The following is a 26,883-nucleotide window of genomic DNA, read 5'->3' as shown; positions in this document are numbered from 1 at the left end:
AACTGCCTCTGAGTGTTTGCTACTACTGCCACCCCATGGAATAATTCTGCTGTGACACTTACATGAATTAACATTGTAAAGCAGTTTGATTTTGTTATCAATTGAGTTATATGAAATAGTTTTTATTTTTTATTTTGATTAAAGTTTTTTATTAATTTTGTTCAATTTACAATATGCCTGTAGCCTACATTTCTGTATTACTTTTTATTTTATTACATTTTAGCTATTTTAGAACATTAAATAATAAATGAAAACTAAAATAATAAATAAAAATAAGTTAATGTTTTAAAAAGATATATTTTATTTCAGTTAACATTTATTTAGGCTAATGAAATGTATTTATGGCATAGGGTTTAGTTAACTATATTAAATGTGTTGTAAAGTAAAATCTACAAAAAGATTAATTAAGACAAACTTTGATAATGGGCTTGACAAAGCCTTTTTACAGTTTTAAAGTTTTATAAGTGTTATGTCGTTGAATACTTGGGCAGTGTAAAGAGAAATCTGAAATTTTAAAGATTGCAGACATTTCTAGATAGAATAGCCTACTGTGGAATGGTCATTCTTGTGATAGCTTATATAATACACACATACAGACTTGCTTAGTTTGCATTGTAACTTGTATGTACTCTGATTGTATTAGGTCGTTTCCATCTTTTAATAGTATGATAAAGCTTGTTTTTATATATAGGCTTAACTAATTGTATTCTCATTTACCTAGCCTTATATTTTGCATTGTTTAGTCTGGGGGCTTGCAGAAAACACCTTTGTAAGAATGTGTAAGTGACAAACGTATGGATGTGTGAATGTCTATGCCAATTATTTAGTAGGCTATAAACCATGCAGACTAATGGGGGACCAAGAACAGGCCATATCTAAAACCCAGTTTGCTGTAAATCTGTTTGAAAAGTGTGCCAAAAGTTCTGGGTGCATCATTGGCTCCCTGTGCGCATCCGGGTACTGCAGCACACAGCCAACCTATGAGGCCGAAGACACCAATATGGCGGAGGTAAGCTGGATAGCTGGAAAAAGTATTCGATTTTAAATCCATCTCTTTTACGATTTGGTATGATAGCTATGGCTTTCGTTGATATATATTAGAGCCTCATGTGTATACGGCTGGAGTTTTAGTAATAATTGTGCAAACTGACGATGGTAAACCGGTTTAATTGAAGAGTGATCTATCAGGATCGGAGAGGCCTCTGAATTTCATTCCCGTTAGCTCACAGGAAAAAAACAAACAAACAAGAAATCGTCGCCTGTAATTGATACATTGCTCGATATAAAAATCGTTTTTATGACGCATTGGACTTGGATTTAAGGTTTAATAGTGTTTTAATATATTGTGGGTATGCATATGGGCTGTTAACTTGCAGGAAAGGTTTGTTTATAGTGTGTGCAAAATGGGATTTTGCAGTGTTTGGAGAGGATGACAGCACCCGTTAATAGATGATAGCTTTTTGGTTTGTGTCAGTACTTTTATTGCATTAATAAATAGATAAGTGTTATGTTTTATAAGAGGGGACATCGTCTTGAATTTACGTTGATGTACATTTGCTGTCACGGGTTTTAATTTAAAAGAAATTTGCTCGCAGACGGGTCTAAAATTGAAAATTCATTCGGTGTCAAATGTTTGTGCTGGTCAATGTACTATAATTTATTTTGCATCATGTAATAATCCATTATTTTTCTGCTTTCTTTTTCTTTATATCTGTCTGTACAGGCTTCCTTTGGGAGTTCGAGCCCTGGTAGGTTCATTGTTTTAGTGAATTGTTTATTATTATTCTTATAGTATTGTTAGTATTAATAAGAGTAATAGTTGACCAATAGGGGTTTTTAAGTTTCCAGTACTGTTACCCAGAGGGCAGGAGAGTTCATGTAATAATATAAAAATGTATTTGTATGAACTTAGATGTTCAAAATGTTGAAATGAAGTGAGCATTCTGCAAATATTTGCACAATATTAGCTAAGAAATACTTAAAATCAGAAAATTTGCATTATCAATTGACAGTTTTTGGTAGATATTGGAATATATATACATTATTTCTATATACATTAAATCTGTAACAGTGTTTCATTTCTTTTCCCAGTTGGCTCTTTGTCCTCAGAGGATCACGATTTTGATCCAACAGCTGAGATGTTAATTCATGAGTATGACGATGAGAGAACTTTGGAGGAGGAAGAGCAGTTGGATGGAGAGAAGAATTTCAGTGCAGAATTGTCAGACTTGGAGAGGGTAACATGCATTCATAATCCACTTTTTAACTCATTTGAAAGTGTATGCATTGTGTTAACTGTTACAATCAATGGATGATAAGGGTCATATTTCTGCTGAGATACATTTATTTTCTAACCTGAACAGGAGGGGAACATGCCGATCGAGGAGTTGTTGGCTATGTATCGTTATGAGGCATCTGTCAGTACAGGGGCAGGATCTAGCATGGACAGTTCTTCTGTTGAACTAGCTGATGATCTGCCTGACATGACCCTGGATAAGGTAATTAACATGATTTTGCTTCAGGGCCAGCCAGGGGAAATTTTCAACAAGATGAAATCACTAACTGTCTTCTGCTGCAGGAGGAGATAGCGAAAGATCTCTTGTCAGGAGATTATGAGGAGGAGACCCAGTCCTCTGCTGATGATCTGACCCCTTCTGTTACCTCCCATGACGCCACAGACTTCTTCCCTAGAACACTTAGATGTGAGAAGAATCATTACTATCTTCTACTAGATCAGTTTGGGTTTTTACATGTTAATTTTTTTTTCTTCTGAATGCTGGAGGTGGTTTAAAGTTTAATCATTTAATTCATTATAAACTTATAAGACAGTATAGAAAGTGGTAAGGGGTCATAATAATTATATTTGCATTTCTTAAACTTGTATAGACCCCTTCAAGCATATTTTTTTGCTTTTTAAAGGTATATGCAAATATATTTAATGTACTAAATGTGTGATTTTTTTTTTTTTGCTCCAGCCAACGCAACATATGATGGTGATAAAGACTCTGAGGGGGAGGAGGACGGTGTGAGCAGTGAAGATTCTAGAAAGGTTAGTATCATATTCAAATGTTGTACACATTCTCTTAATATATATAGATACATCCTTGATTATAAATGGTTTTTTTATTTTATATTCTAATGTTCAAAAGTTTGTGGTCAGTACGATTTAAAAAAAAAAACTTTTTCAAATACAAGATCAACAAATTTAAAATACAACATAGCTAATCCCCATATCCGAATATTATGAAGGTACACTTTTATTTTTTCTGAATTAACAAAATTTAAATAATGAGTCAATACATCATCCATAGCAGTGTTTCCACCGAAATTACCCAGAACAATTTGTTCCAGGAACTTTTTTTTCCCCGTGACCTGTTGCTGTCTGCGTTTCCACCATGGTCCAAAGTAGAGGTCTGCGCGGGACTGTTTTTTAAGTCCCGCTCCCGCTCGCTCCCACTGGGGTTATATCCCGCACCCACCCGTTCCCGCTATATATACACTATTTGTTCACCCGCTGTCTGCTTAGAATAATTTTCTTCCCGACCCGACCATCCCGCTTAATATAGATCTCCCAGAATTTCACATGTAGGCCTACATTTTCACAGAGAAAATAAAAATGTAGTCTGCACAAATTATTATAATTTTTTTTATTCGCCTTGTCAATATACAAAATTTAACATTTTGCTGCAGACAGTAGGGGAAAAAATGTCGCAGCGAAAAAAAAAAAGAAGTGTAGGCTATTATTTTTATTCGTAGCCTATTATCAAAATTCGTAACATTTTGCTGTCAACACAGGAAAAGTGTCAGAGAAAGAAAGAAAATATGACATGTCATTAAGCAAAATATGTAGGCCTTAACCGAACAATATGTAGGGCAGGTCGATAAGATTAAGATTAGGTAAAGCGAAGATATGCTGTTCTTAAAGAACGTCGGCGTCGGGAACGTGATATTGAATGACCGACCGCTCCCGTTCAAATTACACCAGAGTAACCGACCGCTACCGTTTTTTAGTCGGAAATTTAATCCCGCGGCGCAACATATCTGGTCGGGTCCCGCGGGTCCCGCGGGACAGCCGCGGGAATGCAGACCTCTAGTCCAAAGTGCCGTGAAGATTAGGCAAATTTAGTCCTGTGAAGTCGGACTTCCCACTGGATTTCATCCTCTGAATTTAAGCTTAATAAAGTCTGAACCTCGTCGTCGGTCCACTGGTCATATTTTTTAAACTCCATTGTTGATTCGAATAGCAAACAACTCTTACTGCACGCACCGCAACGGATTTTATAAAATGGTGGTTGAAATGAAATGCTGTGTGGAGTTAACCAATCAAAATGTGGCATGAACTCAACCAATCAGCATGTTCAGCGCCCAAGTCCCATCCCTGAAAGTTTCTGAACTTTGAAAAAGTACTTCCTCGCAAGCAGGGACTTTCGGAGGGGGACATATTTACCCGGAACTTCATTTAGACCCTGGTTCCTTCGGTGGAAACACACAGAGTACCACCCCAAAGTCCCTAGTTCCTAGGGAAAGTTACTGCGGTGGAAACGCGGCTAATCTTTCTTCCAAAATATGTTTCGTCTTACCCTGATTTGCTGTGGTAAGCGTATTTTAAGTGTTTAAACATACGTCACTGGCCTTGTGCATGTTTCGTCATATCCATAAATAGAGAAATATTGCTCCGGCTACTTTGCAGCATGTATGGTATGGGAGTGGGCATAGGTTAGTTGTCATAAAGAGCGAGAAAGGTTGACAGAGCACATTAAATCTTGAACCTCCAGGGAATCACCTCAAATCATCCAAACAGAGGAGTCTCTACTGGCAAAAAAAGAATGCGACAGAGCTTGTAATAAAGACAGAATCAATCAACATTGCCTTGGCTTTTTGGAGATGGCGAGAAGAGAACTTAGGGATTTGAAATGTAAAAGTGACGTGGAGATTGCGTTTTTATTACTCAACTGTTGAGTAAGGTATTTTATTGAACTGATAAATTGCCATATGTAGCTCTCTTAACAGTTCATTGTAAAGCATTATCTATTGTGAAGGGTCATTTCATTATGGTTGTTGTAGTGCCATTCTGGAATTTATTTTCAAGGAAGTACTGTAAATTAATGAGAATAGCTAGAGTAACATCTTTAGCTAGTCAGCTTGAAATCGTTTAGATCTAAACTGGTTATATCACTTAAGCCTAGTACTTAGTACATTTACATTTATTCATCTAGCAGACGCTTTTATCCAAAGCAACTTATAAACAAGGAGAGAAAAAGCAGCCAACAATAGGGCAACAATATGCTAGTGCTGTGACTAGTCCCAGTTATTTCAGCACAATACACAGACATTTTTTTTAAGTAGATGTATATAATAGTAAGTGTTAGTATTAATGGGTCAAGTTTTGATGGAAAAAAATGTGTCTTCAGCCATTTCTCAGCAGCTTGAGTTGAGCTAGGCAGGTCATTCCACCAGCTTGGAACAATCAAGGTAAAGGTCCTTGAAAGTGATTTTGTATTTTCAAGGATTTGTATTGTCATTCAATACACGGTTACATGAAGGAACGAAACTACGTACTAAGATCCCGGTCAAAACACAAGATAAAACATTAACCAATAAAAACATAAGAATCTAAGGTCTATGTCTAAGCAGTGTCATCAATAAATAGCATAATCAATAAAAACTAGAATAAACAATGCAAGAATAAGTAATAAATAAATTAGTAATAAATAACATAAATAGTCTGTGAAGTTTAACTAATCATCGATCGCAACTCCAAGATTCCTTGCTGTCCAGGATGGAGTTACGGTTGATGAACCTAGCTGAATGGAGAAGTTGTGATGAAGTGTTGGGTTGGCTGAGACCACAAGCAGTTCTGTCTTTGCAAGGTTGAGTTGAAGGTGGTGGTCCTTCGTCCCGCAAGAAATGTCTGTCAGGCAGGCTTCGATGCGATTAGAGTGGGTTTCTTAAGCAGTGGGGTTACTTAAATGCTGTGGGAAAGGTACCAGTGTTAAGATAGGTAATTTATGAGCAGTAGGATAACCATATTCATCCGCACAGTCACATAAAGCCAAAGCACAACCAAAACAATGTTTTTGCAAAATGCATGAAGTTTTGTTTTTTAACTCCTAGAGGGATGAAAGTTACATAGTGTACCTTTTAATAATAGTCGGATGTGAGGATTGGCTATGTTGTATTTAAATTAGTTGATCTTGCATTTGTTGGAGTGTAAATGCCTGATGAAGGTCATAGGATTGAAATGTTGCTAAATAAATTGATAACTTTTGCAAGTTGGGATAGTGTGTGGGATTTCTTTTTCTAGTTTATTGAATTGGGTTTTGATAATTGCCTTTGTCCTACGCAACTATCAAGTACTTGCAGGTGTGTTAGGTTAATTGTTCATTGAAAATATTTTTGAAAGAAATCTCTTATGCTTACCATGGCACAATTTATTTGATCAAAAATACGAAAAGACTGTAATCTTGTGAAATATTATTGAAATTTAAAAGAACTGTCAATTTTAATATATTTTAAAATGCAATTTATTTCTGTCATCATGGCAAAGCTAAATTTCAGCAGCCATTTTTTTTTAAATGAAAATCTCTTGAACCATTATAAATGTTTTTACTGTCACTTTTGAACAATTTAATGCGTCCTAGTTGAATAATATTATTATAAATCATGCTGACCCCAAACATTTGAACCATAGTGCATGCAAGTTTGATAGTTAGTCTTAATTTTAATTTTATTATTTTTATTTCAGGAAATAATGGTTGGGTCTCAGCATCAAGCAGAAGTTCCCATGGGGCTTAGCCACTATAATGAGGATGAAAAGGGTGAGTGTTTAAATTGCTTAGTGAGACTTTTAACTGAAATAAACCATAGTAAACACTATGAATCATCAGGGCTGGGTTGAAAATATTGACGTCTCGATTTTAATCGATTCTCATTTTGATGAACCGATACTGACTCTTAAATCCCAAGAATCTATGCTGTTTTCAGTTGATGCGTGAACAAAACTCGCAATAGGTTTTGTGCTTGTTACTTTTGATACGACACAGTCGTAGCTTTCAAATTCTGTCAATTTTATCAGGAAATTAAAACAATAATAGCGCATTGGCGCTCTTTAATGTGAAGTGACAGATCGCTGTTTAACCCAGAGTTTAAGCAAAGCGGCATTGCTGAGTGCATGTGAAAGGATCATCTCTTCTGCTATACTTATAGTTATAGCACAAAATAAACATGAATGAACATCAGAAGGTATGCTGAAAGATACAGTAGTACTTACCGAAATGTATCACGTCTCATGAAATCACTCAATCAGTGTTATAACCATGAAAAGACATCAATAAAACAGCTCAAACAAATGTCACGTAATGTTACATTTACCTCAGAAAAGCCATTCAATGTCAATAAACTTGTTAGATAGCTAGATAAATGATTGAATCACAAATAAATCACTGTGAATGAGACCAATTTGAATGTGTATTGTTGTTTAAAGCGTACGAGGAGGACGATCAGCTGCTGTGGTGTCCTGACGTGCTGTCAGAGTGTAAAGTGAGAGACTACCTCAGAGAAGCGCTGTCACAGTCTACAGATGACGGCACACAAGATTCCACATCTGAACACATACGAGATAACGAACAGGTATGTGCTCTCTAAAAGCTCCCATTAATTAAAATAATTCATGTAAAAATCTTCCGCCCATGTGAGAGCTGCTGTTATGGTTTTAATTGCATTTTTTTTTTCATGACCTCATTTCTAGGCCTTGTTTGAGCTTTTAAAATGTAATTACAACACCCGCGAGGCACTGACACGATACTGCAGTAATGTGAAGACCTTGAAGGGTAGGCTGTTTAGTACAGGATCAGCTTTTAAAACTTTTGTACCTGTAGTGGCATAAATGTTCACTTTTCTTTGTTGTTTTGATAGAAGAATCCCCACCATGGTCAGAGGATGAATGTAGGAACTTTGAACATGCGCTGCAGATTTATGAGAAAAACTTCCATCTTATTCAGAAACACAAGGCAAGTGATGTGTGTTGTTTTTTTCACTGGGCTCATCAACTGTTGTTGTTTTTTCTATCTACACTACTGTTTAAAAGTTTAGTAATTTCTTATGTTCACCAAGGCTGCATTTATTTGATAAAAAAATACTGTAAAAGCAGTTTTCTATTTTAATATTTAAAAAAATTAAATAATCCTTAAAGCTGAATTTTCAGCACCCATTACTCCAGTCTTCAGTGTCACATGAACATGGTCTTTCAGAAATCATTCTAATATGTTGACTTGAAAAATGTAAAAGTATCTTTAGATCTATTCAATTTGTATTTGCTGAATAAAAGACAACAATGTACTAAAAACAGACATTTTGTTCCTCCGTTTGTTGTCAAACGAACCCGTTCACACGGATCGGCAAATAAGACTAAAAACGCTGTATTATGCATGCCAGGCCAGTAGTTGGTGAGGTCACTTTGTAAATATGCCTATAGACTGAACACACAAGCATGCGCATGATGTGACCGCTTTCACAAATTCGTGTTTTTTGTGGTTTTCAGGCCCTTTTATGTTAATTAATGCATATGCAATAAATATGACAGTACATTGTAAAAGTAACTCTGTTTGGTTAGTTATGCAGACATTATGCACTTTATTTTATTTTGTATTGTTGTCCATGGCTATATTCTCATAGCTTTTTTCTTTTTTCAGGTTCAGACACGGACTGTTGCAGAATGTGTGGCTTTTTATTACATGTGGAAAAAGTCGGAACGTTTTGACTACTTTGCTCAACAGAACCGATTCGGCAAGAAGAAGTACAGTTGTTACCCGGGTGTGACGTAAGTGCTGGGATGCGAAATTAGTGCTTTTTGCCTGTTGGGTAATGTGTGTTTAAAAGAAATTAAGTGTTGGTTGTGTCCTCAGAGACCTGATGGACAGGCTGGTGGATGAGGCGGAGGGTCTGGCGGTGGACAGCTCTTTATCCGTGTGTTCAGCAGGATCAGGGGGAAGGATGGAGGCGTCAGCGGAGCAACAGCTTGGACTGCTCAACTCCATCACTGCCAGCGACCTCACAGGTGAGCTCAGCTGCCACAGTAGTCACGATTCACAAATGATTTATTATTAGGAATTTATTAGTCATTTATTCTGGTTCTTTTAATGAATCACTCAAAAGGGTGATACAATGATTGTTAGCAGTTTGAATCAGATGATTCACTGAGTTAACTGAATCAATCAGAGCAGCTACTGAATCATGTCTAATTTACTGACTGATTGTTCATTCACATAACAAAAGGTTGTTAAAAACACATTTGCCACTGTCTGTCTTTTTTGGATTATTTTAATAATACATTTTTAACTTTTTAAACATTTAAAATAAATTATCCAAATATTTCATTAGGAAAAAACACTATTGTAATGCTGTCAGCAAGAATTTCTTTATCATAAATGTTTTTACGCAAGTGTATAATGGCACACTGGCGGTCAAAGGTTTTGAATAATTAGAGTTTTTTTGGGGGGTTTATGAAAAGTCTTATGCTAACCAAGGCTGAATTTATTTGATCAAAAATACAACAAAACAGTAATATTGTGAAATATTATTGCATTTTAAAATAACTGTCTATTTTAACATATTTTATGTGTAATTGATTGTTTTGATGGCAAAGCTGTATTACTCCAGGCTTCAGTGTCATGATACTTAAGGAATCATTCTAATATGCTTATTTAGTGCTCAGTTATTATCAATTATTGTTGATGCTCAATTGTTACTTTTAAATGGTAGTGTATCACGTTTCCACACAATATGAAGCAGCACAACTGTTTTCAACCTTGATAATAAGAAGAAATGTTTCTTGAGCATTAAGTCAGCATATTAGCATGATTTCTGAATGATCATGTGACACTGAAGACTGGAGTAATGATGCTGAAAATTCAGCTTTGCGTCACTGGAATAAATAATATTTTTAATTATATTCTAATAGAAAACGGTTATTTTAAATTGTAATAATATTTCACAATATTGCTGTTTTTACTGTATTTTTGATCAAATAAATGCAGCCTTGACAAGCATAAATTACTTCCTTCAAAAACATGAAATTGTATTATTCTAAACTTTTGACCGCCAGTGTATATTTGTAAAATTCTAACATATGCAGTCATGCATTTTGACAAGATACAAAATGATAAATAGTCTGATGTATAAAAATGCTTTTTTGTTCTTTTTCTTGCAGCCCTTAGTAACAGCGTAGCAACTGTTTGCAACGGTCCAGGAGACATGAGCTGTATGGACTCCCCTTATTTCCCCCCTCTGGAGAGTTTACACAGAGGAGCCATGAACCATGATGATCAGCTGAGCTACGCCGCAAACGGAGACAGCGGCTGCCTCAACATGCTGGATTCTGGCTTCTACCGCTCGGATCTGGGTCAGATCAGCGTGTGCAGCACCAAAGACTGCGAACGGCCCTCCAAGAGGCTCAAGATGGGCCTTTCGGAGTCCTTCATGAACGATGTGTCTGTTACTAACCTGGGCGTGGACTTCGAGGGCAGACGCGCACATCGCATTACGGGCACCACAATGGCGGTGTCGGTCACAGACTTCAGCAGCATAGGGAGCGGTGAAGCCAACGGTTTCATCAGCTCTCATTCACGACACCACCAACACACTGCACTTCAGTCTGACTGACTCCTTTCTGCCATCCAGACACGGACTCATCTGCTCACTGACTATTAGTTATTTTTTAAATTAAGAAAAAATCTCTCTATATATATATATATGAATATACCTTTTGGTTGTTTTTTTTGTTTTTGGAATATGACATCAGTGATGTCTTTATTGTACAGAGTTAAGAAATCTTGATTTCTCAAGAGTTTAAATAGCCATTTATTTTTCTGGTCCTTCAGATATTTAATATCCTTTTTGTCTTCGGTGATATACAGTTAAACCTAAATGCTGGAGCTAAAGTCTCTTACTGTACTCATCCCAACGCCTGCATCTTTGTTTTATTGTCTCACGAAAAAATGGCTGCCGCCAAAACTGCGTTTTTTTTGTTGCTGTTTTAGGCTTTTCATGTATGTGTGTCTGTTTCAAAAATGGGTACTTTTTTCCAGAGTTTACACCGCCCGAGATAAACTAAGCCTTGGGAAATGTAGCATTTTGTATATCAGGAAACTGGCTTTTGTAAGTGAAAATAGTGAGCAGGAGTATTACGTTTAAACAGAGCACTTTGTATCTCGTTATTGGTTGGTATTCGAGTTAGGTTGTTTTTAAGTATAAGCTTTAATAACTCAATTAATTGTGGTAATCTGAACATTTAATTTTTTTTTGTTTGTTTGTTTTTGGGTCTGATCTTTTTGCAGAATTGTTACAGTTTGTGCATTACCAAAATTTTGCCGGAAAGTTTTCTTTTATTTACATTTTTCTTTATTCTCAAGTTTCACAATTGACTGAGAAAAACATTAATTGAATCTTTCTCAGAAATGTAGATTTTCCAGCCCCCAAAGTTTCCACTATAGTGTTTTTTTTTTTTTTGGTCCAATATTTGGCACTCAAGTAATAATATAACCTCCAATAACATTTTATGAGACCGTTTGGCTCTATGGGGCAGTTGCCTGCACTCTACAGTATTAGCATAAATCTTGTATAAATATTAAACTGTGAGAAGTGTGCAGGACATTTATGATTCCCCTTTGAACATGCAAAGCTATTTACATGCTAGTCATTACCTACACAGGTCTTTTTTTTCTTTTTTTTTTTACAAATCATCAGTAACGTCTCCTGCTCTAAACTGCAGGCGCTTTAGTACCAATTAAACCAGTGTTTTTTTTCCAGCTATGCATTATGTGTATTTTGTAGCTGCCAGGGGTAATGAGAACACCTGAATGTTAATTGAGCTAATTGTTAATCACTCTGGACCTCTTTTTATGTTAAGCTCTCTATCTTAAGTTCTTTACCATTGTTGTATATTGTATGCATGAAGCAGATTGGACTCTTGTTGATCCTTTGACATATTTCAAGCTGATTAATACTAAATGCCAAAAAGCAATCAGCTTGCCGCACTGTATCAAAACCGATACTGCCTCTGAGCTCGAGTCCTTCCTGTTATTTGCGTTTTAAAACAATTTACCATAGAATTAATTTGTATACTAAAAGCCCTGACTTTGATTGGGGTAATGCAAAAATGCTAAAAAAAAAAAGTTTTTGTTTTATGGCAATAATATGTAGATATGTATAGATTGTTGTTCTTCTGTAAGTCTTACAGTATCCATATCTTATTCTTGCCTTTGTTTTTTACTGCAGTGAGACGTCAAAAACATGCATGCTCATGGTTGTCGTTTGCAAAAATACCACACCATTTTTTTTTGTATTTTTTTTTTTTGAGAGAGGTGTGTATAAATGGAAATCTGTGTGGCACATGCTTTTTGGACACTCACATTTAAACCCATTTGTTCATCTCTTTGCTTTCATTAGTTCACAGTGATTCTTACACCCTTGATACCTACCGGCTGCTAATAGTAATGTGAAGAGTCTATTTTCTATTGAATGCACTGCAGTTCCAATTATAATTTGAGTTGAAAGAGTTTTGTGCATCTACATAGTTAAGACATAGGGAAGTACTTGTTGGTAGCATGTTTGGAGCTGCGATTACAAAAGCTGATTGAAATGGATCCATAGATGCTATTGTTCCTTGACGGGATAGAAAGCACTACAAAGAGTTTATCTCTGTCAATCTTTTTTGTTCAAAATATTTTCAGTGTCTGTACATCAAGCAGAGAACTTTATCATGCACAACAAATGTAGTACTTGGTGCTCATATAAAAAGTTTTTTTATTTTCATACTTAAAAAGTCTCTGTGCTCCTACTATTCTGTATTAGTACTTTTTATAAATGAAACCGTAAACTTCAGCAAGATTTCCTGAAGTACATTGACAGTAATTTCACTCTCAAATGTTTTGCCTATTGTTTCATTTTAAAGACGAACTAAAATACCAGAATGTACAGGTTGTTTTGACCTATCGAAGTAAACGTTTTACATCTTAAAAATATTGCGAAAAGTTTGGTAAAGTGGATGTGTGTTTTATTATGTATTTAATTTAGAAATTTAAAGAATTATTAAATAGAGGTTTTCACATTCAACCATGGATGACAATGGTAAAACTTGTGAATAAAACCAACAAATCCTATAAATGTATATCCATATATATATATATATATATATATAAATACACAGACAATCATAACATTACAGAATTATTCAGATATCTCTATTGTTTATAAAATATGTACATATAATTGTATTGCTTTGTGGCTGGTTTTTCATTATTTTGTATTTTTGTTGTACTTTATTACTTGGTGTAAAAAGCTCCAGAAATAAAAGCTCTGGAAACAAATGTGGTAATTTGACTGAAAATATCCTACTCCGTTAAATACATAATAATAATAAAAAAATACAGAGATGGTGGTTATGATTAGATTAAATAAGAGAAGACAACTGAAAACTTTCAAAAATGAGTACATATTTTAATCGTTCCGATTTGCAGTACTCTGTGATCTAGTTTTTTCATAGATCTGTAGACAGCTGGCACTGAATGCTTTTCTGAATCCAGAATACATAATGAAATGGAAGAGGAAGTTCATCATCTCTGTTCATGCTGGACAGAGTGGCCAATACAACACAGATGGATTGAAGAATAGGAAGGCATTTTAGAGCAAATGTTAAATGATAATCTGTATGTACAATATAACTATAATTTATTTAGATGACATTATGAACTCCTCTTATACTGAGAAAAAAAAAATACCAGTCAACAGATTTCCACAAATAAGGAGTCTGAATAAACTGGACCAGACGAGTCACTCTGGTCCGCCTCGCTGCAAAAGAAAACAAGCTATGGTCAGTGATTTATTCATATTCTGGTCTATTTTTGTTCTAAACATTACAACATTTATAAAGGTGTTTATATTTCTCCACGCTCCAGAACAGTGCAAATATAAAGATTGTTAAAAGTGAAATGCAATGCATTCTTCATATTCTCTCAAATGTTAATGTACTGATTGTGTCTTTTCAAATGGTGATCTGAACAAACAAACGAACACTAACCTGGATGTAGTCCATTTCATCTAATGCAAGGGTTCTTCTGCGGTATCTCTGAGGGAAATCTTTAACTACAGAGACGCTGTCAGGGGTTCCCGGCAGTCGGCTGATGGGTGCCGGTGGTCTGGGTGGAGGTGATATTGATGTTGCAGGAGGAGGAGGAGGTGCGGATGGGGAGATCTGTGGGAGACTGGCTGCAAGCACCTTCAGTGCCTCTTGTACTGGAAATACAGCAGGAAAAAAAAAAAAAAAAAGTTACCAACAAACTAATAGCGCCAGCTTTAAAGTTTGCTACCATGATTTAAAAACTAAACCAATGCAAGTAGGCTAAACATGTACCACAATGGAAACTAAACTGCACCTATTACGAGGAGCAGTTTTGACAGCTTCTAATGCATTACACAAATAAAAACTATATATTTCACAGAACAACGGATGCATTACATATAATGGCAAAAATAAGGCAATGAGGTTATTACTTACCATTCGGCCTAGGGACGCTGTTTCGATCTGGAAATTTAATTAAAGGTGCATGAGGTCTCACAACCTGCAAAGGAATAAATGTAATGAGAAATATTAAACAAAACAGTTTTGCAGTGACTTATCTACAATTGCATTTGATGTACATAATGCTTAACGTGTTGCTGAGATATTGTGTTTTGCAGATGTGAAATAAAGCGATAAACAGAGCCGAAGCTGGGTCTGTCCACAAGGGCATCTGTTAAACCAGTGAAATCAATGCATTTTGGTGAAGTAAAAACAACCAAGAGTAAAATTACTGAATACTATGCGGATAAGAGATCACCGTTTCAACAATGAGCAAAATTGAGCGAGATGTCACAGCAATATGATCGGTGTACAGGCTGAAGCAAGTGTTTACCTGCACGACCCGACTGGCAGCTGCCATCTTGCCACTCACTTTGCTTCCCATGACGACATTCGATCACTGCTTCCGGTTCAAACCATAGAGTTCAAACACAGACAAGACACAAGACGCGTAAAGTGAATACATTAACAACCTGAAGAGGGCAATGTCGTATTAAAACTTTTTTTTTTTTTTTTTACAGTCTATGGGACAAACCACGGGACAAACGCGGCAGACAAATAGCGATGGGAAGTCCGAGTCATTTTCGCGAATCGGTTCTTTTGAACAGTTCGTATCAAAAAAATCTATTTGGTTATACTACTTGTAATCGTTTGGCTTAAATATTTTAATGTTTTAATATTAATAATAGTGGTAGTAATGATGATTATGATAATGTTGATGATAATAATATTAATAAGAATGCTACAGCCAACTGTCTATCAAACCAGTCGCGAACGAATTGTTCAGACCAATTTGGCGAAACGACTTAAATGAGTCACTGAAAAGATTCGACCCAAATAAAGAGTTGACATTTGGCAACCAGACGAGGGCATGTAAGGACTATCATAAAAGGCAATTCATGTTTAAATATCGCATTAATTATCCAGAAGTAACAACAACCGTCATGTTCGAGTCTGTGGCAGAGAAGCTGTCAAATTCGCTGCATCAGTAAATCATAATGAATGAACTTGAAACAGTCTGTCAATTCACTGACATATACATGCGAATTCATGAGCTTTAATATCACACATCAATAATACATTACTGCAGAAAAAAACGCAAAATGAATTCACTGTACCCTTACCCTAGCTCATCCTGCTAATATTCATTACAAGTGGTTCTGCCATTAAAATACCGTTGCATTTACAAATATATAGATCCACGCTTTATAATAAGCACAATAAACATACATTCTTACCATCAATACGCTATCTAGTTGAGCAGTATACCCTTATTTTTCCATGTTGACCTCCGAGACACTAAACACTGTCAAGAGAGTCGCCTGTGAACGGCCAATCCTTTATTTCTGCTCATGCTTGGTTTGATGCAGGTGGGCGGGGCTTTGTGGATCACCCAGTCACATGATTGTCACGTGACGCCAAGACTTCCTGGCGGCAGTTTCGGACATGATTGTAGCTTCGCGGCTTGGAATCTTGTAACAAAAAAAGTAAAATTAATAAACAAAAACATACAGAGCAAGAACCGGAAGCGACAGTAAGTAAAATATATATATTTTTTAATTATATAGGTTTTATGTCTGGGGTCTCTTCAACAGATATCTGAATGGGATTATGTAACTTACCCCCCCCTGCACAGACATAACGTTACAAAGATGAGTTCCAGTAACGTTAGTCATGATGGACCCTCTTCAGATCCTGACCCTGCTGAAATAAACGGCCTGACTGATCCATCAGCAGCTTCTGATGGAGTGACACCCACACGTCTGCTAAAGTGATTTTCCATTCTTTTATTGTTTTATTTGTATGGTTTGTTGTTATCGTCTTGCACCAATTCGTAGAGTACAAATTAACAGTGTACAACTTTATGTATTATGTATTATAAACATCATGTTATATAGATAACAGTGTTACTATGCTCATTCTGTTTCTTGTATGTCTTGTTTTTTTTGAAGAATGAAAGAAATAATGGAAAATCAGTGTTTTGAAATGAACGTTAAAGTCAGCATGGGTAAGCTTACATTTATATGTGAATAAACAACACACTTATGTAAAGATTAACCACTAATAATTATCCTAATGATCATTGTGTTTAATTCTTAGGAAAACACAAGGAGTCATGTGAAGCTGATGCAGATTTGTAAGTGTGTTTGAATTTATTAATAGATCTGTGTGTTTATGTTAAAATAATCCAACATTGATCTTTTTACCAATCTGTAGATCCAAGTATGAAAGTGCAATAGAGCAGGCAAGACTCTCATACTTCAACAAAACAATGGTATTAAACAGGTAAAGATGCTGTGGTATCAAGCTTCTTTTTGCAGTACAATCTCTGATGGTGTCCATGTTAAAATGTTTTTTTGTGTGTGTTCTAGAATGCAGATTTGGAATGCCATCATTGAAAAGATTATTCAGAATGATGCAGATGCTGAGTGAGTGAATCTTAATTTAAATAAATCGAATCTATGTAGTCTGATATATCCAGTTGTCCTAACAGTAAGCCGATCTTTCATCATACAGGGCACTAAAGGAACTGACCAATCAGAACACTGAGCTCTGTGAAAAGACCATGAAAATCTTAAAGGTGGGACATTCCCTGTTCTGCTATAGGTTTTAGAAAAATTCATTTTCATATATATGAATAATTCCATTTTTAAACGGTTTTATGGCCATGGAATACTTAATTGCTGATCTTGTTTCTCTCTCCAGGAAACACGAGAGCTTCAGGACCAGATCACAGATGTTCAAAAGGAAAGACTTGGTACTTACTAAGGCCCAGATGGAATCATATAGACCTTTCAGACACAGTATTTTCTGCTCTGATTTTTCAAATGAAAGCCCTTTAACCTTGGTTAATGTTATATTTTGACAAGATGTAACATCGGATAAGTCAAATTGTTTTAAAAAAAAACTACTCTCACGTTTTCAGTATGCGGGTTAGTAGAAAACAACCATATCTCATTCATGTTTTCCTAGAGCTTAAAGGACGAATTAAGAAAAAAATGCTGGAGATAAATGAGTTGAAACAGGTGAAGGAAAATCAGGGAGAGGTTCAGCAGAGAGCCAAGGAAAGAGCTGAAGCAGTTCTACAGAAATACCAGAAAGTCACCACCATTTTACAAAATGTGCTCCGGGTACGTGGCTTCTCAATGTTTGCTTGTGTACTTGTCTTCATTTTTATTTAATCTGTCTTGCTTTTTGTTTTTAGGATCACTATGCATTTTGAACCTCTTTGAAATAAAAATCTTGTTTTTCAGGGAATTATACTGGCTAGTAAAGTCAACTGGAGGGATGATCCTAAATTAAGAGACATTGCGATGGGACTAGAAAACATGCCTAACTGAAGAGGACCTATTTGAACACAGTTCTCTGATTAATGTATATAGTTCACCTGTTACCATGTTCAGTGTAATGGTTTCTTGTACATTTATGTCAAGGACTATGGCAAAGATGTTTCACTGAAACATGAACAATGTATATTTAAGATTTTCATAACAGCTCATTTTATATATAATCTGTAAAGAATATTTCAGAAACTTCCTGAATGAGATATATAGATTAAATGAACTCCATTTACAGATGAAATGACCTTCAAATTTATGCTTAATAAAAGTAACATGAAACCATGTTCACAAGTATTATATCTGTAATGTCATGCATTTGAGTGAAACTCAAATGTCTATTGAATATGTTATTCAATAAGAAAAACGGCCTTAATGGCTAGTTGGCTTTTGGTTAATATTATTCAATACCTCGTGTGGTCTGCCATAACATCAGCCGAATGGAAAAAAGGAATAGCAAGTTTTTACATTTTCATAAAATTTTACAGAATTTCTTTTGGAATAACATGCACTGATATATTGTTCACAATAGAGAATGTGCAAGATCACTTTTGATTTTATGTTGACTGATTTTATATAGGTTCTTTTTTTTTAACATTGTAACTAGACATTAACTGGACAAAACAGCCTTTTACAAAGCATTTTATTTTCCATCCACTTTAAGTGAAAAGATTTAATACAGACATGATTTAATAAAGTTCAAGCAGTAGAAAAGGTATATTGTTTCATATTTTCACCACCTGTCCTGCTATACATGGGCTCACTCTCTTCCCATCCACCAGCACAGGATTTGGCTGAATGAGTAAACGTCCATAAGTCCCGCCCACCTGTCCTTTAGTGAGACGGCCAGGATTGACACATACACAGCCAATAACATCCTGGGAAATAATGGCAAATTTGTTTCAGTCAGAATTGATTTTTGTTGGTTTTTTTGACATTGTATAAATAAACTTTTCTGAAATATGATTGATTTACCTTGATGAAATACCGAAGTTCAGAAGGAACAATAAGAATATCAGGTGTGAGGTTCATTTGGCTGAATTGTTGAAACTTCTCATAATCCATGTTAACTTCCTCCGCAGGAGGATATAGAGGATAGTAGCTAAAAGAAGAAATAAACTAAAGATTTACAACTGCATATCACTGTAGCAGCAAAGAAGAGTACAGACAAACATTTTACTGCTGCTCGAGACCGAGGTCATTTCATTTAAAGATGACAAATGTTCTACAAACCTTCTCTGGGTCAGCATGTGTTTCATGATCCGTGAGAAACGCTCTGTGCCAGTGCCACTGCAAAAACGGTAATGACAAATCAGTGCTTCTGCGCACTCATTCCTCTGAAGGAGTATTTATTTTTAAATTCAATGAACGTCAGTGAAATAATGAATCAGAAAACGGTACACTTTATACAATAGTTAATTTACTCTTGTTCTTAAAGTAGCCACAGTGTAAATGTACATGTCAGTTGTAGGCTGTTTTCATGCTATAATTACCAGTTGGTTCAGTGGTATTACCTGCTGATCTCTTCAGCTCCCATATGGAACAGAATGTCTGTAGATGTCAGGCCAAAAGTCACATTACCAATGAGGAGCGTGCAGGGGTCACTCGCCAAGGTCACTCGCTAAGGGTGGAAAATGAATATTGGACAACAAGAGAAATAATAGAAACAGTTTAACTTATTTAGTATAAGATCATATAAAAATAATAGAATATAACTGAATAAAATCATGTCTTTCTAATTAAAGGGACAGATCACCTAAAAAAAATAAAAATTCTCTCATTTACTCACCCTCATGTCATACCTAAAGTATTACTTTCTTCAGAAAAACACAAACTAAGTTTTTAGGAAAATAATCAATCTCGGAGTCCATATAATGCAAGTGAATGGTGCCGCTCGGGCTGACGCTTGAAAAACTACACAACGCGATCATGAGTCGTGACCCTAATCAATTCGAACCCAGTGGATGAATCAATGTCTTCTGAAGCAAAACATTTTTTTCACTTTTTTAACTAAGAATTAATGCTTCCAGTCTACTGTCATATAAACATTTACGAGAGGGATGTTGTGACGCGTGACTAAGCAGTTAAATGCTCACAAAGTGACTTTCAGAGCGGATCTAGACTCTGGAGATGAAGTTCATGCATTCGTGTCCTCATATAGGCAAAAACGAGCGTCACACGTGCTTTAGTGTGTGTGTGTGTGTGTGTGTGTGTGTGAGTGGTAAATGAAACTGCGTGTTGTCTGTACCATTCATTCACACAGAACATGCAGGATTTGTTTTTAAATAGTCAGTTTAATATTCACACACACTAGTCTATATCAAGATTTGATTTCAATTGTACTAAACTGCTTTTTATTTATCCGTGAAATTGTGCGTTATACAGTAAATTCCGGTGGGCCGCCCTTCCAAAACAATGGTAGGGGAAACACTGGACATTGTAAGCCATACGACCGCAGTGGATTAATCAGTCACGATCGCAGTGTGTGGTTTTTCAAGCGTCAATGGAGAAGCAGCCATTCACTTGCAATATATGTGCTCAGATTATTGTCCTAAAAATCTTTGTTAGTGTTTATCTGAAGAAAGAGAGGCATATACATTCAAATAAACAGAGAATTTAGCTAATCATCTCACCGCTGTATCATCTTTGCTGAGGTTGGTCAGGTTGAAGGGTGGCTGAGGATAAATGTAATGATGATTGACATCCCTCTGAGATGGCACAAACACCAACCTGCATCCCGACCTATAGTAAATGAATGCAAGCGTTGAAAACACAATCATTCATTGGTGAGCACTTTCTATAAAGTTGTGAAAAAAAATATATATAGACACACACCCTTTGGTTCCTTCTACTATGCTGTCCACACATCTCTTGAAGATGGACTGAAATGTTTCTGTTACCTGGTTTTTCTGTTAAAAAAGGTAGAAAGTGTTTAAATTTGTGGCCATGACGAAAAATTGGTAATACAGAGATTTCAAATGCATACAAAATTCTGGTTTACCTCAATCTGCTCATGTTTGGAATCAACAAATGGCCCAAACTATGAGATAAATAAACAGTTATTACTAGCCAAAATGTCACAGTTTTTCTTTTAAATGTCTTTTTTGACATTTAAACATATTTTGTTTAAATGTCCAGAAAAGCAGTCATACTGCAAAGATAAATTAGGTTTTATCACAACAAGGTGGTTGTTGGACTAAAACACCACAGAAATGGGCACAAAGCTGTACCCACCAGAATGCACACATCAGGACGATCTTTATTGATGATAGTAATGAGGTCAATCAGAGGGTCATAGGTCAGACTTTCAGAGGGGGTGTATGGTCCACAAGCCATCATAACCATCACAGGCTCAGACACTGAAAAAGTGTGTTATGAAGGGTTTAATGTGAGCCATGATCTCATCAGAGATGTTCTTGATACATTTTCACCAATCTTACCTTCATCCATTTCCTGTTTCACTTCAGAAGGGCAGTAAAAAGGCAGGGGAATACCCTAGTGGACAAACAAGTCACTGAATAAATATAATTCATAATTCATGAAACAAATTGTAAACTTAACCTAAACAAGTCTGAACTAAAAAGGGTATTAGTGAGATACCTCGTATAGTTTGGTAGCTACAAACTTCTCCCCAGAGGTGTTCATCCCATCCATGACAACAACCTACAAAACAAACGTTGAATGTATGGGATTAGTATGTATGATAGAGATACATGAGATTAGTAATAGAATATTACTTAACAATAGGTTAAAAACAAACATAAAAAAGAGAGGAAAAAAGCAGTATGTGCATCCAATAGGTGTATATCTCACCTGTCCAGGGAAGAGTGAGAACTCTTTGAGCTCAGACAGATCCACGGGCACCTGTCTGCCTCCCTGTTCCTGTCCGGCCTCCAGCAGCACAGACTGGGCATTGAGCTTCCCGTTACTGTCACAACACACCTGCCCCAGTACTGTGATGCTATCCTGAGAGTGAGATCATGAATACGCAGACTCCAAAATTAACTTTTGCACACCAGCCATAAATAAGTTATTTTTTTATCACTTTGATAAAACTGAATTATTGAGCCATTATGATATCTGTGCTTGTACCTGAACTGGCAATGAAACAGGAGAGAATTCCTCTATGTTAAAATGACTCCGCAATTCCTCTCCAAGCTCTTCAATCTTTTCAGTCAGAACTACAGACAAGAACATAAATAAATGTATAAGAATATATAAAGAGACAGTCTGTACGTATCATGTAATATACAATTACAACGTACAACATACATACAATTTGTACAACCTACATACAATTTGTAAACATATAAAATTAATTTTATTTCTTAATTGTCATTGTATGCATACAACTGTCATTGCACCCATTCAACAAAATTTCACTTGCAGTTTCCACAATAGATGCAATAATACGCTAAGTAAAAATAATGCTAAAAATTATACTAATAATAAGCAATACAATTTTGTACGATAACCAAATAGATAAAATAACAATTTATGTATATAATCAATCAACCAAATAGATAAAATAACAATTTATATGTATATAATCAATCAACCAAATAGATAAAATAACAATTTATATGTATACAATCAATCCAATGTAAGAAAAGATAATAGCAGTACTAGTTAACATCAGTATTCACAACCATAATTACAATATATACATATACACAAACACACACACATATATATACATATATGACCATTTGTATGTCATGCAACACACAAAAAAAACAAAAACGAATTGACTTCCTGACATGTACGTTGAAGTGTTTCAGCAATTGTCAATCATATAATCATGACATGCATATCTTGGAAAGAGCAAAGTTTTGTATGAAGGTTTGAGTCAGTGCTGACGACGGCAGCAATGAGAACATGGACTCACCGTCCCGCACGTCTCTCAGTCTCTGGAACATGTATTTGTAGCTGCTGATGAGTGAATTGTCTCCTCCTCCCAGCATTTCCACCCTCACACTTGTCTGTCCTTTACCCGTCCAGCGAGGACCCTGCACCGTCCCAAATGACGAAACCACATCTCCTCGTCCCCCACGCATGCCATATTTTTGAGAAGGCGTTGCACTACACAAACAAATAAAACAATTTTATATTAGATTAAATGTATTGTATCATCTTGAAGTCAAAAGACATGGTAATTATACACGTCATGGTAATTATTCTTTAGGGTACTTACTGGGAGATCAAACTTTTGGTTGCCTTGGTGATTTTGTTAATGGTTTATTTGCCTTATAAAGACCTCATATATTTAAAGCTATCTAAATAAAAGTTTGGTTAATTGGTTACCTTGGTGAGAAGCTGGAAGGTGACAGCATAAGACTGGGACTGGCGAGTCGGGCCACACCTCTCTTGGACTGAGGATGTTCTGGGGTGGTCAACGCTCTCTTCTGAGAGCCCTGTGGTAACACAGAGATGAAGACAATACTACATTTAGATTTGCACTTTCTTACCAATCCAGTTACAAAGAAAGCACATTTCAATATATTGCAAATTACAGCAGTTCAAATAAAAGTTGGGTTAAGACAAAATTTGATTTAATTTTAAGAGCTGAGCTATACAATACTTTCTCATTGGGAACCAATAATGCATTTCTATCTATGTCCTCCATTTTTCCTCACCTTGGCAGGTGTTGAATAGGAATCCAACAAGTTCTCCTCTTCCTCTTCTGCTCGGATTCTGTGAGACTCTGTTAAGAAGACCACTGTGAACATTAGGGACCAATTGAAATTATGTCAAATTAAAACTAGTGATGGTTTGAGATAAAAGGATACAGTTCCTGGATAGAGTTGATGTCTCTAGTCTTGTTAAGCTGGCTTCCCTTTGAAGAACCTTTTGATTTTTTCTTCTTGTTCAGTATCTGAAAGAGTACATAAGCAGTATGCAAATCAAGCAGGGAAACATTGGGTATCTTATTTATTAAGGCATCTCAAGAGATCCCAGAATATCTGTGTTGCGGTTGACATGCAGCAGTATGCGTTTATAATGGTCTTGTACTAACTTCATGTTCAAACTGGTCCAGGTTATCAAGAGTGAGCAGCAGCTGGTTTTTAGAGGCGCTGAAAGCAAACCACTCGAATACAATCTCATCCCCCTTCAGCCTGTGACACAAACACTGCTCCAACACTACAAGAAAGAATAATTACAGCATATGACCACTGAAAGGTATGTGTGTGTGTGTGTATATATATATATATATATATATATATATATATATTTATATATATATACAGTCGTGCTCAGAATTAATCATACCCCTGGTAAATATGATCAAAAATGGCTGTAAAAAATAATTCTGCATCATTTATCCTTTTGATCTTTCATTCAAAAAATTGGCAAAATCGTAACCTTTCATTTAAGTAAAAGAATTGAAAGTGTGTGTGTGTGGGGGGGGGGGGGACCTCCAGCAGAAAAATATGCCCACAACATTAAAGATCCAATGGTATATTAAATTGTACACATGGGGTACTTTTTATCCTTGGGTGCACCAAACCCATCTAGCGTGTTTGCTGCCAAAAAGCTCTTTTTTTAGTTTCATCTGACCACAGAACCCTGTGCCGGTTGAAGTTCCAGTCGTGTCTGACAACTGAATATGCTGGAGTTTGTTCTCGGATGAGCGAGGAGCATTTTTCTTTAAAACCTCCCAAACAACATGTGGTGATGTAGGGGTTGTTTGATTTTTTTTTAATAGGCTTTTTGACCCCAAGACTCAACTAATCTCTGCAATTCTCCATCTGTGATTATTGGAGAGTCTTTGGCCACTCAAACTTTCCTCCTCACCGTCCATTAAGACAATATAGACACACGTCCTCTTCCTGGCAGATTCGTAACATCTGTAGTTGATTGGAACTTCTTAAGTATTGCCCTGATGGTCAAAATGGGGATTTTCAATTATTTAGAGCCACTTACAGCCACTTTCTATTTTGTGATGCTCAACAATCTTTTGATGCACATCAGAACTATATTCTTTGGTTTTACTCATTGTGATGGATGATTAAGGGAATTTGGCCTTTGTGTTTCCTCATATTTAAACTCCTGTGAAACAAGAAGTCATAGCTGGACAATTTCATGTTCCTAGTCACCCTGGTGTGCTAAAAAAGGTAAATATTAATGGGAATATACTTCAGAGATATTTTACTCATAAAAAAATTCTAGGGGTATGAATAATTGTGGCCAACATGTTTTGGAGAAAAACATTTATTTCATAATGTGATTTCCCCCCCACTTTCAATTCTTTTACTTCAATGAAAGGTTAGATTTTTGCCAATTTTTTGAATGAAAGATCAAAAGGATAAATGATGCAGATTTATTTTTGACAGCCATTTTTGATCATATTTATCAGGGAGTGTATATATATATATATATATATATATATATATATATATATATATATATATATATATATTAGTACCGGTAAAATGTTTGGAAACATTACTATTTTTAATGTTTTTGAAAGAAGTCTCTTATGCTAAACCAGCCTGCTTTTATTTGATCAAACATACGGAAAATATGGTAATATTGTGAAATATTATTACAATTTAAAATAATGGTTTTCTATTTGAATATACTTTGAAATAGCCTATTTATTTCTGTGATGCAAAGCTGAATTTTAATCAACCATTACTCCAGTCTTCAGTGTCACATGATCCTTCAGAAATCATTCTAATATGCTGATTTATTATCAATGTTGGAAACAGCTGTGCTGCTTATTACTTTTTTGAATAAAAAGTTAAGAAAAAGAACAGCATTTATTTAAAATGGAAATCTTTGGTAACAATGTTAACTACCATTCAAAAGTTTGGGGTCAGTCCTTTTTTTTTTTTGGTAAGAAATTATTACTTTTATTTTGCAAGGATGTGTTAAATTGATAAAAAGTGATAGTAAAGATTTATATTGTTAGAAAAGATTTCTATTTTGATACTTTTTATTCATCAATGAATCCTGAAAAAAGTATCACAGATATAAAAAAAAAATTAAGCAGCACAACTGTTTCCAACATTGATAATAAATCAACATATTAGAATGATTTCTGAAGGATCATGTGACACTGAAGCCTGGAGTATTGACTGATGAAAATTCAACATTGCATCACAGAAATAAAATATATTTTGAAGTATATTAAAATAGAAACCCATTATATTAAATCTTTGATCAAATAAATGCAGGCATGATGTTCAAAAACATTACAACTTTTGACCGGTAAAGTATTCATATATATATATATATATATATATATATATATATATATATATATATATATATATATATATATATATATATATATACACACACACACATACATACACACACACACACACACACATTTATATTTTCACAATAAGGCATATACTAATTTTTAGAGCATTATGTCACGCTAACAATGTTATAATTTTATATACAAAAAACAATAAATAAGAAACTTGACGTTTACTTTTGTCCACAGTGTCATCGTTGAAGGCTATGTTGAAAGTGTCCAGTTCAGACTTGATGTCCTCTGCAGTGACTGATGCCATTGTGTTTGTTGTTTCCGCTTATGTTCAAATATAAAAGAAATCTGTAAACTAAAAACAGAAACGCTCTCAAGAAGATTTAGACGTTCCGATTCACACATTTCATTAATCGCAATTGTAACAGAACGACATTTTAGTCTCACTTGAACTGGCGCTAAATACAATACCTGAACATATTTTGCTTTCTAAATACAATTTTATTCAGCTGAAGATAGAGCTCGAATTAAGAAATGTATTTTCAACACGGATAATACAAAAATATGAAAGTTTACCTTCTATATTAACGTAAAAAATCAGCTGTCATATTCCCCTCAACAGTCTTAGCATCACGTTTGGATTGCCGCGAAAAAGTACCAGCAAAACAGCACTGAAAGGTCACTTCCGGTTTCCTCGCGCGCCCTCCAGG

General features: G+C 35.4%; 4 protein-coding genes across 8 annotated transcripts; 2 read left to right on the top strand and 2 right to left on the bottom strand.

The window, feature by feature from the left end:
- Positions 1-986: 986 nt before the first annotated feature.
- Positions 987-11,728, top strand: mier3b (mesoderm induction early response 1, family member 3 b). 2 transcript variants are annotated; one of them, XM_084086612.1, is made up of 13 exons: positions 987-1,009; positions 1,724-1,748; positions 2,092-2,237; positions 2,364-2,498; positions 2,579-2,702; positions 2,976-3,049; positions 6,746-6,818; positions 7,484-7,629; positions 7,748-7,829; positions 7,918-8,009; positions 8,691-8,818; positions 8,904-9,055; positions 10,208-11,728. In XM_084086612.1, the coding sequence occupies exons 1-13, from the start codon at positions 1,001-1,003 to the stop codon at positions 10,657-10,659; spliced, it is 1,638 nt and encodes a 545-aa protein (XP_083942738.1). In that variant the 5' UTR covers positions 987-1,000; the 3' UTR covers positions 10,660-11,728. The 2 variants fall into 2 exon arrangements, with proteins under 2 accessions (XP_083942738.1, XP_083942737.1); XM_084086611.1 differs by having other exon boundaries at positions 7,915-8,009.
- Positions 11,729-13,470: 1,742 nt separating this feature from the next.
- On the bottom strand, positions 13,471-16,024 carry kgd4 (alpha-ketoglutarate dehydrogenase subunit 4). Of its 2 annotated transcripts, none has more exons than XM_084086613.1 (5): positions 15,853-16,024; positions 14,949-15,017; positions 14,552-14,615; positions 14,075-14,289; positions 13,471-13,845 (listed from the first exon to the last, which is right to left on the bottom strand). In XM_084086613.1, the coding sequence occupies exons 2-5, from the start codon at positions 14,997-14,999 to the stop codon at positions 13,828-13,830; spliced, it is 348 nt and encodes a 115-aa protein (XP_083942739.1). In that variant the 5' UTR covers positions 15,000-15,017; positions 15,853-16,024; the 3' UTR covers positions 13,471-13,827. The 2 variants fall into 2 exon arrangements, with proteins under 2 accessions (XP_083942739.1, XP_083942740.1); XM_084086614.1 differs by having other exon boundaries at positions 14,949-15,014; positions 15,853-15,987.
- Positions 16,025-16,030: 6 nt separating this feature from the next.
- Positions 16,031-18,249, top strand: cenph (centromere protein H). The gene is made up of 10 exons (XM_084086610.1): positions 16,031-16,148; positions 16,251-16,385; positions 16,567-16,622; positions 16,715-16,751; positions 16,832-16,900; positions 16,987-17,043; positions 17,132-17,195; positions 17,321-17,372; positions 17,588-17,745; positions 17,869-18,249. The coding sequence occupies exons 2-10, from the start codon at positions 16,267-16,269 to the stop codon at positions 17,953-17,955; spliced, it is 699 nt and encodes a 232-aa protein (XP_083942736.1). The 5' UTR covers positions 16,031-16,148; positions 16,251-16,266; the 3' UTR covers positions 17,956-18,249.
- Positions 18,250-18,581: 332 nt separating this feature from the next.
- pola2 (polymerase (DNA directed), alpha 2) lies at positions 18,582-26,873 on the bottom strand. Of its 3 annotated transcripts, none has more exons than XM_084086607.1 (19): positions 26,750-26,873; positions 26,399-26,528; positions 23,969-24,093; positions 23,742-23,827; positions 23,589-23,646; positions 23,257-23,366; positions 22,841-23,034; positions 22,045-22,133; positions 21,766-21,918; positions 21,553-21,615; positions 21,393-21,447; positions 21,187-21,311; positions 20,954-20,992; positions 20,788-20,861; positions 20,586-20,694; positions 19,467-19,573; positions 19,186-19,242; positions 18,928-19,054; positions 18,582-18,830 (listed from the first exon to the last, which is right to left on the bottom strand). In XM_084086607.1, exons 2-19 carry the CDS (start codon positions 26,478-26,480, stop codon positions 18,678-18,680), a joined length of 1,806 nt encoding a protein of 601 aa, XP_083942733.1. In that variant the 5' UTR covers positions 26,481-26,528; positions 26,750-26,873; the 3' UTR covers positions 18,582-18,677. The 3 variants fall into 3 exon arrangements, with proteins under 3 accessions (XP_083942733.1, XP_083942735.1, XP_083942734.1); XM_084086609.1 differs by having other exon boundaries at positions 26,399-26,497; positions 26,750-26,861; XM_084086608.1 differs by having other exon boundaries at positions 26,399-26,521; positions 26,750-26,835.
- Between the last annotated feature and the right edge of the window lie 10 nt (positions 26,874-26,883).

Source organism: Abramis brama, assembly GCF_963993115.1.
Source record: "Abramis brama genome assembly, chromosome: 16".
Classification (NCBI taxonomy): Eukaryota; Metazoa; Chordata; class Actinopteri; order Cypriniformes; family Leuciscidae; genus Abramis; species Abramis brama.
Note: the sequence above shows the minus strand (reverse complement) of the source record. Positions and strands in the feature narration are given on the sequence as shown.

What these genes read in the sequence shown, in the direction of transcription:
- mier3b (XM_084086611.1), top strand. An exon ending in CTATAATGAGGATGAAAAGG is followed by an intron (nt 6,819 to 7,483) that starts GTGAGTGTTTAA and finishes TGTTGTTTAAAG; the next exon opens with CGTACGAGGAGGACGATCAG. An exon ending in ACATACGAGATAACGAACAG is followed by an intron (nt 7,630 to 7,747) that starts GTATGTGCTCTC and finishes CCTCATTTCTAG; the next exon opens with GCCTTGTTTGAGCTTTTAAA.
- kgd4 (XM_084086613.1), bottom strand. Translation starts at nt 14,999, where the DNA reads ATGGGAAGCAAAGTGAGTGGCAAGATGGCAGCTGCCAGTCGGGTCGTG. An exon ending in CTGCCAGTCGGGTCGTGCAG is followed by an intron (nt 14,616 to 14,948) that starts GTAAACACTTGC and finishes ATTCCTTTGCAG; the next exon opens with GTTGTGAGACCTCATGCACC. An exon ending in CAGCGTCCCTAGGCCGAATG is followed by an intron (nt 14,290 to 14,551) that starts GTAAGTAATAAC and finishes CTGTATTTCCAG; the next exon opens with TACAAGAGGCACTGAAGGTG.
- cenph (XM_084086610.1), top strand. Translation starts at nt 16,267, where the DNA reads ATGAGTTCCAGTAACGTTAGTCATGATGGACCCTCTTCAGATCCTGAC. An exon ending in ACACCCACACGTCTGCTAAA is followed by an intron (nt 16,386 to 16,566) that starts GTGATTTTCCAT and finishes TTTTTTTTGAAG; the next exon opens with AATGAAAGAAATAATGGAAA. An exon ending in GAACGTTAAAGTCAGCATGG is followed by an intron (nt 16,623 to 16,714) that starts GTAAGCTTACAT and finishes TTTAATTCTTAG; the next exon opens with GAAAACACAAGGAGTCATGT.
- pola2 (XM_084086607.1), bottom strand. Translation starts at nt 26,480, where the DNA reads ATGGCATCAGTCACTGCAGAGGACATCAAGTCTGAACTGGACACTTTC. An exon ending in ATAGTAGAAGGAACCAAAGG is followed by an intron (nt 20,695 to 20,787) that starts GTGTGTGTCTAT and finishes CATTTACTATAG; the next exon opens with GTCGGGATGCAGGTTGGTGT. An exon ending in CACATGCTGACCCAGAGAAG is followed by an intron (nt 19,055 to 19,185) that starts GTTTGTAGAACA and finishes TTCTTCTTTTAG; the next exon opens with CTACTATCCTCTATATCCTC.